Genomic DNA, 13,277 nt, shown 5'->3' with positions numbered 1-13,277 from the left:
ATAAAAAGTGACTTTAAACTGCTCATAGTATATACAGTCAATACGTTTCCTCTTTTTCAGTAGTAATGCTGCGCCATCTAGTGTTACTTTGAGCTCTGCTGTAGTATTTACTAAGTACATTCACTCATACTGTGAAGTCGCCTACATTTTAGCACAGAGTTCTCATCAGGAACAGGAAAACAATAACATTTTTGTGTAGAAAATATAATTTTAATATCTGACTGGCTTATAACTGTATTTGTGATCACATGAGCGTAAATAATTATTTGTTCTGTTATAAAATATATTAAAGTACGTGAACTACATCTCCCTCTGGTGGACAGGACAGTTTGTGTTGACCACAAACGTGTTTCGAGTAGAGCTAAAAGAACAGATTAATTATTGTTTTATAAATGCAGTATTGCTGTATATTTTATTTTAGCAGGATTATCTACTTAAATCTAGCTAAATGCTAGAAGTTCAAGTTATTTTTTCAGTTGAAGAAAACCATGCAAATCATGCGGCATTAGTGTGGCGTTTTCTGCTCAATTCAATATATTAAAACATTCATATACACAATATTCAACCATTTACATATCAAGTTTTTTGCTGTCATTTGGTCTTTATATTAAACTCAAATCTAATCTAAAATGTGTTATCTACATTTCAGCCTCCTGTTTTAACATCTTAAACCATGGGCCACGCATAATTAATTTAGGGTAGTTTTTTTTAGTTTTATTTCTATTGTACAGACTCTAAACAAGCAATACATAAATAATATCATGCTATTGTTGCTCAACTAAATGAGCACTATTTACTTAAAGGCAATTGCTTCTCATTGTAGTTACCTGAACTAAGTACAACTTAGCCTAAAGCAAAGTAGCCTAAATTAATAGTTCTGAATGTTTAAATTCACATACAGTTTCATAAAAGTATTTTAAATATGTACAAATAATCGGACAAAGCATCTGCAGAGTGACAGACAGAAAACAGATCACATGACACTACGGGAAACAGTGACTGAGCACAAACGTATCAGTGATTAAGAACATGTTATCAGTCCGCTACAATTGGCACTATAGTTCAAGGACACCCTATCTTCAGCTACTTAGTACACAGCATGATGTGGTCTCATCTAGAATGTCTAGAACAGGCAGAAACACTATTGCACAAATGTTGTTTGCATGTCATTTTGATACATTTTCGTTCAGCTTCTTGAAATAGAGGTCATCCACACCTGAACTATGTAATTCAAACACAAAGTGAAGTTCAATGATATTGTCATGACATAATAAAAATCCACTCAATAAATACATATAAACAAACACCTCAACAAATGTAATCTGTTTAAGCCTCCCGACTGGGTCAGACAAGGCAACATTGGCTCAAGTAATGGTGTGAGTTTGAGGCAGGACTAAATGTCTTGTCCAAACACGGTGTAATTTTTAACTAATAGGGGCCCCTGTGGTGACAAGTTTGTAGTATGCTGCTTTCTTGGCCATGAGCTCCTCATGGGTCCCTTTCTCAATGACCACACCCTGTGACATCACAGCAATGATGTTAGCGGTCTGAATGGTGGAAAGCCTGTGGGCTATGACGATACACGTGCGTCCCTGCCGCGCTTCATCCAGCGCTGCCTGAACAGTCTGAGGAATGAAAATACAATGCATTTCATGCATTAAAATGTATTCAAATATACTGTAGTGAACAATGATGCCAGTAACTTTATACTCTAATCTGACTACTTTTTTTCCAGTAACGAGAAATCTAACGCATTACTATTTCCGAACCAGTAATCAGATTAAAGTAATTTATCCAAGTCACTGTGAGTTACTATTTTAGTCATTTTCCTTAGTAAAACATATATTTTTGCTTTCTTCTTGCATCTCGGGGAGAGTATTTTTTGAGGAAATATTTTTTTATTTTAACTTAAAATGTCAGGAGATACATTGTTGACGCTACTGTTAAAAATGCACTTCCAATAAAGTGAGTGTTGGCAAAAACGGTTGTCATTTCTATGTTGAGGTGGCAGGGGTGTTGTCGGCAACTGCTGAATGTAACTAATAAAGTAACTTGTAATTTTACTTAGTTACTTTTAAAATGAAGTAATCTGTAAAGTAACTAAGTTACTTTTTAAAGGAGTAACCAGTAATCAGATTACTTTTTCAAAGTAACTGTGGCAACACTGGTAGTGAAAGTGTGTATAAAAGACGTTATGATAAGATGAGATGATATGTCAGTAAGATGATATTGTTTTACCTTCTCGCTCTCAGTATCGAGTGCAGAGGTGGCTTCATCCAGCAGCAGAATTTTAGGGTTTCTGACGAGGGCTCGTGCGATCGCTATGCGCTGTTTCTGTCCACGGGACAGCTGAGAGCCTTGAGCACCGACCTGAGTATCATATTTCTGAAAAACACAATAGGGTTAAGCAAAGAGTTCAGCTGCTGTTCCTAACCCTGTAATCCCTGACATGGAACATTTAAATGGAACAGTTGATTAAACCTTTAGACAAAAGATAAAAGAAAGAAAAAAAAGTTTTATATTTTGTATCATATTTGATATATCAGGCTTTTATGGCTTATATAGTGTGATATAGTGACAATGGCCCTCATTTATCAATCTTGCGTAGAAACTGGTGTATATGTTGGCGTAAGATTATGCTTACACTCCTCTCACCGCCTGATTTATGAAGCTGTGCGTACCTCTGCAATCCAGGTGTACACAATACTTGCCCTTAATAAATGTGGCGGCTGAAAACGATCGTCATTAGAATAACACGCCCCTATATATTCAAGTCTCCACCTCTCCCACGCCCTCATTTTACGCCATGGACAAACAGAAGACGGCAAAGAAGCGAAACTTCTCCGACGTGGAGATCGGGCGCTCAATCATCTCACTAGTCCACTAGTCAGGGCAGTGATTAGGACATAAGTCAATGGGCTGACTCCCTGATCAGTGCTCTGACTACTGAACTAGTGAGATGATTGAGATGCGCACATCGACATCACCAGGGAAGTGGGAAAAAAAACGAAATTGTTTTATTTGGGAGTTTAAAGAGTGGGATTAAAGCCACCTACAAAAACAAAATATGGACCCAAATTACGAGTACTCTTAATAGTGTGGAGGTTGAGAAGCGCACTCCAGCAGTTTAAATAGCTGTTTGGATGATAAATTACCATCACAATGCATTATTTTACAGCACGTTTTGAAACAATTAGCATTTAATTTCGTATCACGGCACATGTATTGGGGTGTACAATAGTGATGATGATGTGATGTGGAGTACTACCATTCATTCACATTAATAATTACATGACAATTTGTAAGATTCTATTATGATTATTATTCTTAATGACGCTTGTTATTCGGAAGAAGAATGTTGTTTTTATTGATTTTATTATTATTTAAAAGAAGAAGGTCATTTTTATTATTTTGTCAGTCTGAATTATTTTAGTCCCAGTCCGTGCGCAGCATGCCGGGCCTGAAACGTCAGATAAAGCGCACAGGCTCGCGACTGGAGGAATAGCCTACATATGCCTACAAATCAAACGCTTTGGTGAAGTCACACAAATTAAACATTGACGTTCATGTTGCACAAAAATAAGCACTGAATGTTGTTGTTGTGGTTTTTAACAGTGGGTCATAATATAGCATATCTTGTCAGTGCGTTTTGTGGTGTTAGGAATTGTTTTTCTGCACATTTCCCCACTAACTCAAACGTGCGTACACCACCTCCTGAGCTGGCGTAGGATTTGAGCGTGCCGTACACCAACGTCCATATTGATAAATCTCAAAGTCACCGTGGGTTTGGGTGTACGCAAGGTGTACGCTGGAAATTTGGTGTACGCACTTTTGATAAATGAGGGCCACTATGAATAAAACTGAAACACCTTATTTAGAGGCCCAATCTGAGGAACAAATATGCAATTTGGTGCAAATTATGGACAAAAAGTATGATGACATTCTGATAGCTTGTAATAGAAATCAATGAGGCTTTTTTATGACAGAATAATAGACTACTTACTATACCTAAAATGCATATAAATGTCACTGACAATATATCTTGGTGAGATGATATTTATATGCTTAGTTTTATGACATTATGAAATTTAGTTTTTATTGTGGTGGCAAAAAAATTGAATGTAATGCAAAACAATGATGATTGACAGATGAACAAATAAACGTTCCACAAAAGCCTTATGATCATATTTGATACTCACATTTTAACACAATGTATCTAAAAAACGATGTACTGATAAGTAAACCTAAGCTGCTTCAATAAATGTTCATCTTGAAATATTACTAACAATATAAAAGTTATTCTTATTATTTTGTTGCAGAAGGTGGATGTTTTTAGAAGTATACTAAAAGGCTTTTTCTTGCTAAAAAAAAAGTATGAACTATCAATCAATCAATCGACAGAGTGATCTACAGAGCATGTCGATTGTATGCAACAGGTTTTTCAGCAAAGTCATGTTGGTATTTAGAGCGCTTATAAATATTATGCTTTATTATGCTTTATAAAACTAACAAAACTGAACCTGTTTATCATCTTAATGCATGTAATTGTGCTCATTATTCCAAATTTTTGTTTTCATAATGTAATTGCTCCATCAGTTTACCATTTATATCAATGGTGCATGACCGCACTGGTTAGAAAAGCATGGCTAACTGATTATCATTTTTTTCTTGTTGCATACAGTTTTATATTTACATACTTGTAAATGCATTCGATTACGGACATAAAATAGGTGAACAACATTTCATGTTGACTTTGAGCCATATTAAACTTGATATGTGTAAATGAAATTGTCAGAAACAATGCAAAGGAATGCATAACTCACATCAGGAAGTGTCATCACAAAATCGTGCAGATAAGCCTTCTTAGCAGCCTCTATAATCTCCTCCATGCTCACGGTGCGAGAATTATCCCCATACTGGATATTCTCTGCGATACTGCAGTCGAACAGCACCGGCTCCTGGGATACAATCCCAATCTGAGACCTCAGGAAGGGAACGCTGATGCTCTCAGATGGACGTCCATCGATCAGCTAGGGCAATAAGAGAAAGTCATGGTTTGATTTAGATAACATTTGTAAGAATCAGGAAATCAAATTAAATTGCTTCTTAATTAGAAATTGATTGAGTCACAATCAAGGATTTTACAATACTTCCTCACCTTAGCACAGTAGCAATGTGTTAATTTAGCAAAATGCCATGATTATATTAAACTAGATGTCTTCTGTTTTACTGCTTACATCTGAATCTTGCAATAATTCTTGCAATAAGTCAAGCCATTTCAGAGGAAACATTAAATATGCAGTAAATACGGTTTCATACCACTTGTCCTCCATCTGGGTCATAGAATCGCTGCAGCAGTTGAACGCTGGTGCTCTTTCCACAGCCGCTGCTGCCCACAAAAGCAAGAGTCTGTCCTGGATTTACTGACACCTCCAGCCCCTTCAAAACCTGGGTGTCTGGCCTGCTGGGATACGTGAACCTGCACCCTTTGAATTCCACTCTGCCCTTAAAGTCATCCTGTAACAGAATGGAAGAGAACATTACATTTTATAAGGCAAAAAACGAAGAGATGTTAATATTATTTGTGTTGTCCCTTCCTATATTGAAAAGTATATCTGCTAAAAGCAAATGCTGGCAACTTTTACACTAGTATAAACATGCCGTAAAATCCACAAAACCTCATAAAATCTGCATAAAAAACATGCATAAAATGACAGATATCACTGAAATAGGAAAGTGGATAAATAGGCCATGCTAACTAGCCAAACCTGGAAAAGTTCGGTTTAGATTTCTTTACAGGCCAAATGTTTGAAGTTAAAATGTTGAAGGTTTGTGAATGGGGGAAAAACATACTCACTTACCCAACTTTCTCCTTCTGTTTGGCTGATGCTAATTTTGGGAACCCTATCCAGCATTTTGAAAAGTTGGGCAGCAGCAATTTTAGCCTTGGCGTAGTCTGGCGTAAAAGATGAAGCTCTGCCGAGTGCGGTCGCGCTGGTCACGAGAGCTGAAATGACTCTGAGTAATAAACACATACAGCATCTTTTAATGACACCAAAGACTTGATCTACTGGTGCATTTCAAGTAATTCCCTTCAATGCATAATCCACACTGATGTTACGTTTTATAATATGCATTTATATCCAGTAATACAGACATTTATTTCCATATGCATCTATCTTTAACCACAATCTTTGCTTATATATATATATATATATATATATATATATATATATATATATATATATATATATATATATATATATATATACAGTCTTGTTCAAAATAATAGCAGTACAATGTGACTAACCAGAATAATCAAGGTTTTTCGTATATTTTTTTATTGCTACGTGGCAAACAAGTTACCAGTAGGTTCAGTAGATTCTCAGAAAATAAATGAGACCCAGCATTCATGATATGCACGCTCAAGGCTGTGCAATTGGGCAATTAGTTGAATTAGTTGAAAGGGGTGTGTTAAAAAAAATAGCAGTGTGGCATTCAATCACTGAGGTCATCAATTTTGTGAAGAAACAGGTGTGAATCAGGTGGCCCCTATTTAAGGATGAAGCCAACACTTGTTGAACATGCATTTGAAAGCTGAGGAAAATGGGTCGTTCAAGACATTGTTCAGAAGAACAGCGTACTTTGATTAAAACGTTGATTAGAGAGGGGAAAACCTATAAAGAGGTGCAAAAAATGATAGGCTGTTCAGCTAAAATGATCTCCAATGCCTTAAAATGGAGAGCAAAACCAGAGAGACGTGGAAGAAAATGGAAGACAACCATCAAAATGGATAGAAGAATAACCAGAATGGCAAAGGCTCAGCCAATGATCACCTCCAGGATGATCAAAGACAGTCTGGAGTTACCTGTAAGTACTGTGACAGTTAGAAGACGTCTGTGTGAAGCTAATCTATTTTCAAGAATCCCCCGCAAAGTCCCTCTGTTAAAAAAAAGGCATGTGCAGAAGAGGTTACAATTTGCCAAAGAACACATCAACTGGCCTAAAGAGAAATGGAGGAACATTTTGTGGACTGATGAGAGTAAAATTGTTCTTTTTGGGTCCAAGGGCCACAGGCAGTTTGTGAGACGACCCCCAAACTCTGAATTCAAGCCACAGTACACAGTGAAGACAGTGAAGCATGGAGGTGCAAGCATCATGATATGGGCATGTTTCTCCTACTATGGTGTTGGGCCTATTTATCACATACCAGGGATCATGGATCAGTTTGCATATGTTAAAATACTTGAAGAGGTCATGTTGCCCTATGCTGAAGAGGACATGCCCTTGAAACGGTTGTTTCAACAAGACAATGACCCAAAACACACTAGTAAACGGGCAAAGTCTTGGTTCCAAACCAACAAAATTAATGTTATGGAGTGGCCAGCCCAATCTCCAGACCTTAATCCAATTGAGAACTTGTGGGGTGATATCAAAAATGCTGTTTCTGAAGCAAAACCAAGAAATGTGAATGAATTGTGGAATGTTGTTAAAGAATCATGGAGTGGAATAACAGCTGAGAGGTGCCACAAGTTGGTTGACTCCATGCCACACAGATGTCAAGCAGTTTTAAAAAACTGTGGTCATACAACTAAATATTAGTTTAGTGATTCACAGGATTGCTAAATCCCAGGAAAAAAAAATGTTTGTACAAAATAGTTTTGAGTTTGTACAGTCAAAGGTAGACACTGCTATTTTTTTTAACACACCCCTTTCAACTAATTGCCCAATTGCACAGCCTTAAGAGCGTGCATATCATGAATGCTGGGTCTTGTTTGTTTGCTGACAATCTACTGAACCTACTGGTAACTTGTTTGCCACGTAGCAATACAAAATATACTAAAAACCTTGATTATTCTGGTTAGTCACATTGTACTGCTATTATTTTGAACAAGACTGTATATATATATATATATATATATATATATATATATATATATATATATATATATATATATATATATATATATATATATATATATATATATATATATATATATATATAAACACAGGTTAAGAATCATTATTATTTTTTAGCATTACACCACAAATGCACTAATTTCCAATTCCATTTCTGCTTTAAAGCACCATTCTACAATGAAATGTATAAAAGGCTGAGCACTCATTTATTTTACATATAAATGGCTGAGCACTCACCTAAACACCATCATGTATGAAAGCCCCTCGTTACTGACCAGATAGCCGCCGTATCTAAAAGAGGCAGCGAAAGCCATGAAAATGACACATTGGGAGAATGCGAAACATATCCCGTAAACATGAGCTTTTTTCTTTGCTCCTTTATATGGTGTTTCTAGTTGCTCTTCATATTGAGACACAAACTGTTTCTCTTTGGCCAAGCCAGCAATGGTCCGGATGTTGCTCAGAGCTTCACTGGACACCTGTATAAACGGAAAGCACCATTTATATGCACACCAACACAAATATAGTACACATAACAGAGATAGGATATGAATGACTTGTAGCTCTGTGAGTAAGCCAAGAACAACCAATAACTTATGACTTTGAGACTGATCGTTAAGACTTTGTCAGGATTAATTAAACCAGTGATTCATACGTAATCTGATTATAATGCATACATATTTTCTGTCTCAGTGAAAGCAAGAATGTTGCATTTGAATGAGTAAAATCAGACATTTTTTATCATGAATTTTACCTGTCCAGCAGCCTCCAATGCATTTTTGTCCTTGTTAGCAAATCCTGTCAACATTTTAGACTGAAAAACTCCTGAGAGGCCAATGAGAGGGAGGAAGCAGGTGACCACTAGACTCAGTTTCCAGCTGAAGTAATACGCAATAATGAAGGAAGCGCCGATGTTGGTCAGTGAGTTGACAATCATGCCCATCTGTGAGCCTGTAGCCTTTGGTGAAGAGTACATTGATTAAACAACCAAACACTAAATCTTAAATATACACATCAATTATATAAATCTTAAAAAAAAAAAAAAAAATCATGTAATTTATCCCCCTAAGGTCTACTAGAAATATTTGTTTTTGTGTAGGTTGTTCACTGATGCGCTTTCAAGAAACAGCCACTTGTTTTAAAGCATCCTATAATGCTTTTGTAAAAAAAAAAAAAAAAAGTGGCTTTTACCAGCTTTTTTTTTGTGTTGAAGAATTTTCTTTTGGGAATGTTTTGGCACTCACCCCCTGCACCATGGATGCATCGGTGGCTAGTCTGGTTGTCAGAGCACCGGGACTGTTTATGGGGTTGTCGAACCAGCCAACCTCTTGCTTTAACATTGCCTGAAAGCCGACCTTTCTAAGCCGACGAGTCAACAGCTCTCCTGATTTAGCGAATGAGTAGCCCTGCAATCACACACAGTATCAGTGATCTGCTGTTGTATCATAATACACATTACTCATGGGAAATAATAAGTTGTAGATATATAAAACCTCACCAAAGAAACATGGAAATACCTGCAAGAACTGTGAAAAGAAGCTCAGGACTCCTATGAAGACAAACAAAATACAAATCCCATCTATCTGCCTCCTCTGTTTGTCCACGTCTTGAATGGAGAACGTCTGAAAAGCAGCAATGATACTGTTAAACATTCCTGTGTTTAATAAAAGATGGTGTGTAATATCTGCACCACTAGCATCTTTAAACGTAATGGCAAAAATATTATTCTCCAATTTATTAATTATTTAAATGAGGAATATTGTGACATCTATGACCCAGCAGAAAACTCAAGACTACAATTGAGGCGTTTGAGGGAGTTCAGAAACAATGTGCGCTGATATAAATCGGACTTTGTGCGTTCTAACTTTAGCTTTTTCATGCTCAAACGGCAACATTACACACTAAAGAAAGGTGAAAGTGTAATAAAGCATAAATATGATCCTCTTTAATGGTTGAAAAGTCAGTTCTTCATCAAAAGAAGTTCAGATTTGATGGTACGCATTTTGGGGATTCTGTGAAATCCGCCTTGCTTATATTATCTTGCGTAAGAGAAAATATTTTATAAATATTGTGGGAAAAGTATTCAAATTTATAACACCAGTTTTCTATTTGAATACATGTTAAAATTTACTTTATTCCTGTGATTGCAAAGCTGAATTTTCAGCACTCACCCCAAGGATTTCACTGAATAAAAGAGCATAGATGGGGTTGACCGATCCATTAATGGCAGCACCTAAAGATCCCAGCAGCATATACGGCCACTCAGGACGGTTATACTTCAGGATTCGTGCCACGGGAGCCGGTTCAATTACCTCTTCAGCATCACCTTTGCTTTTCTGCAAGACAAGATAGAGAAATTTAGATAAATATAGGATGACAGGGCGAAATTCAACTGTATTCAGTTCCAGACCTTGTTGTTTACTTCAGTTTCCTCCATTTCGAAATGAAAATCAAATTTTCCAGAAATGGCATCAGGAATTTTGTTTGACATCTGAGAATAAGATCGCTGCCTCAAAGACCGCCTATAGGAAAGGCATTTTAGTTTAAAAAGAGACCATTTTGGACTGCTCTCAAGATAATATTAAACATGAGGCATTCACGTACCGTAAGCTGCTCTGATAGCTTCCTCTGCTGAAGCTTCCTACTCTCTCAAGTTCACCCTCCTCTGGACTGGCGATCTCAGCATCTGTGCAATTCACAATTGTGTGAGTTTTTAAAGAAACATAAATAAATGGGCTATTTCAATGCTGCCCTCATGTCATTCATAACCTACATGCAGACCTACAGGCTCCGAAAAAGGCAAAAACACCTAATATGCTATATTCTATACAATCTATTGCATTGCTTGAGAATAATGTACTGCAATAATAAACTGTAATTTACCTTAAATGGAGTATCACATTAAACATTTCCATCCAAGGTGTTCAAAAGAACAAAATAATTCCTTCGTGGGAGTCTGACACATAGTATCAAAAATAAAAATAAAAATTTCTGCAACCATGGAAGCCAGTGACTTTTGTTCCTACATAAAAAACATTAACAAACGCTGCCAGGTACCTGGTGTTCGGAGGCCTGATGTTTGGTTACATAATCATGTGAGACATTTCTACAAGATATTTATGCCAAATTACTTTAATGACAGACTAAGTTTGGCACAGGCATTTCAGAATGAATAAAAAAAACCAGATTGTGTTTGAGATGGTCTGCAATGAAATTAGTCTGTTGGTTAGTCCAGCTATTTAATCACATGACCCGTTGAGGCAAAATCACAAGTTTTTTGTTGCACATCAAGAAATGTATTCAGTAAACGCGCTTCCATTATATTTTATGTACATCTTATAATTTTTAATTAGCTAACAATTAACTCATACATTTAGCCTTTTCCATCCAGCATTTTGTAAGTGTTATTCCAAACTTTGCATATAAATACCTGGAAGGATAGTTTATGTTGCATAAAATTAAATGGTGAAATATTGCTAAATGTTTTCTTTCATGTTTTACAGAAAAAAATGGCATACTGGTTTGCAACAAAATGAATCAAAACCTTTTTGGGTGAATAGTTTAAGCAATCTGAAATGAATGCCTGGATCGACTCCCAAAACTCCGCTGTACTCACTGTTCTCTGGTTTATCTGTGCCTGTATCTGTTCCTTGACTCTGGAGTGTGACTAGAGTAAAGTACACTCCCTTTCTGTCCAATAACTGGCTGTGTGTGCCTCTCTCTACAGCACGTCCATGCTCAAACCCCACGATCACGTCGGCGTTGCGAATTGTGGACAGACGGTGTGAGATGCTTATAGTTGTTCTGCCCTGTCGAGCCTAAAAAAATAAAAAATAAAAAATAAGTGTGTGCAACAACAAATACAGGGGAATACATATAGGTGTAGTTGCTATGTTGCTCTGGGTGGTTGCTGGGGTGTTGTTTACTGCATAAGGTGTTCTAATTGGTTGCTGGGGTGTTGCTGGGCACTTGAGGAGTTCTAAGTGGTTGCTAGGGTGTTGCTGGAGGCTTAAGGTGTTCTAATTGGTTGCTGGGTTGTGACTTGGTGTTTAAGGTGTTCTAATTGATTGCTGGGGTTTTGCGGAGTGCTTAAGGTGTTCTAATTGGTTGCTGGGGTTTTGCAGAGTGGTTAAGGTGTTCTAAGTGAATTACTCAGTGATTACTAGGGAGTTTCTGGGTGCCTGTAAAGGTGTTCTTAGTGGTTTCCAGGGTGTTTTTTTGATGTTTAAGGTGTTCTAATTGTTTGCTTGGGTGGTTGCAAGGGAGTTTCTGGGCACTTGTTAAGGTGTTCTAGTGTTGTTTAGTGCCTAAGTTGTTCTAAGTGGTTGCTAGGGTGTTGCTTAGTGCCTAAGGGGTTCTAATTGGTTGCTGGGTGCTTAACACTAGAACTATTGGAATTCTATACCTACCAGAATGGCCATAGTGGTCATTCTGACAGTTCATACTAGACTGCACCAAATGTCATCTTTGTCATGCCATATTTACATTCGAAGCTTCCATTGAGTTTTTAGAATAAAGCTTTATATGTCTGTCAACATATTTTATGATGACATCACCCTACAAATGTGTCAAAATCATCAAACAAAATCCTCAATTTGAATAAAATCGAACAATATGGATTAAATAGAGCACTGAGTGCCAAGTGAAAGCAGATAGGTGAACAATATGGATTAAATAGAGCACTGAGTGCCAAGTGAAAGCAGATAGGTGAACAATATGGATTAAATAGAGCACTGAGTGCCAAGTGAAAGATTTTGACTTTTGGACTTTAAAACGCTCTGGACTTTTTGGAAATGGTTGGATTCTAGGTAGAAATACTTTTGTGTTTAGCAATATTAATAAAAATAACAATTTTAAAACAAAATACACACATATTTAGGAATGGTCAGGGTATTATAGCTATATGAGTTCAATTTCAACAAAGCTTATTGCAAAATTTAAAAACAAAAGTTCTAGTTTTAAGGTGTCCTAAGTGGTTGTTAGGGTGTTGCTCTGGGATTTTAATGTGTTCTAAATAGTTGTTAATATTTTGCTGATGACTGTCAGCTACAGGAAAACCATTAATCTACTCAGTTAGGAGAGATATACTTTAGCAAGTCAGGACAGGACGAGTTTAGTGGATGTAACTTGAAAACCATAGAAGAAGTTAAATCTGGACTCAGTTTAAGGATGTTGTAAGCCTCACCTTGTCTAAGGCCTCTTGTACGGTAGCCTCGCTCTCATTATCCAGCGCTGATGTGGCCATGTCTAACAGGAGGATTCTGGGATGCCTGACCAGTGCTCGAGCAATGGCGATCCTCTGTTTCTGCCCTCCGCTCATTTGTCCACCACCCTCGCCGACCAGTGTGTCAAATTTC

The 13,277-nt window shown here is 37.0% G+C and overlaps 1 protein-coding gene across 5 annotated transcripts in view; it reads right to left on the bottom strand.

Annotated features, from left to right (window-relative positions):
- Nucleotides 1–846: 846 nt before the first annotated feature.
- abcb11a (ATP-binding cassette, sub-family B (MDR/TAP), member 11a) overlaps nucleotides 847–13,277 on the bottom strand; it is a 92,928-nt gene continuing 80,497 nt past the window's right edge. For all 5 annotated transcript variants that reach the window (XM_067444523.1, XM_067444527.1, XM_067444522.1 and 2 more), the window contains 14 exons: nucleotides 13,106–13,276; nucleotides 11,537–11,738; nucleotides 10,525–10,606; nucleotides 10,331–10,442; nucleotides 10,092–10,256; nucleotides 9,438–9,542; nucleotides 9,165–9,326; nucleotides 8,675–8,878; nucleotides 8,158–8,399; nucleotides 5,862–6,018; nucleotides 5,320–5,517; nucleotides 4,824–5,030; nucleotides 2,239–2,385; nucleotides 847–1,625 (listed from right to left, as the gene is read on the bottom strand). In XM_067444523.1, the coding sequence (XP_067300624.1) occupies nucleotides 1,425–1,625; nucleotides 2,239–2,385; nucleotides 4,824–5,030; nucleotides 5,320–5,517; nucleotides 5,862–6,018; nucleotides 8,158–8,399; nucleotides 8,675–8,878; nucleotides 9,165–9,326; nucleotides 9,438–9,542; nucleotides 10,092–10,256; nucleotides 10,331–10,442; nucleotides 10,525–10,606; nucleotides 11,537–11,738; nucleotides 13,106–13,276 (2,355 nt within the window). In that variant the 3' untranslated portion in view covers nucleotides 847–1,424. The remainder of the gene's footprint in view (nucleotides 1,626–2,238; nucleotides 2,386–4,823; nucleotides 5,031–5,319; nucleotides 5,518–5,861; nucleotides 6,019–8,157; nucleotides 8,400–8,674; nucleotides 8,879–9,164; nucleotides 9,327–9,437; nucleotides 9,543–10,091; nucleotides 10,257–10,330; nucleotides 10,443–10,524; nucleotides 10,607–11,536; nucleotides 11,739–13,105; nucleotide 13,277) is intronic.

Source organism: Pseudorasbora parva, chromosome 5, assembly GCF_024679245.1.
Source record: "Pseudorasbora parva isolate DD20220531a chromosome 5, ASM2467924v1, whole genome shotgun sequence".
Taxonomy (NCBI): domain Eukaryota; kingdom Metazoa; phylum Chordata; class Actinopteri; order Cypriniformes; family Gobionidae; genus Pseudorasbora; species Pseudorasbora parva.
The sequence above is the reverse complement of the archived record's forward strand: the minus strand, read 5'-3'. Positions and strand labels throughout refer to the sequence as shown.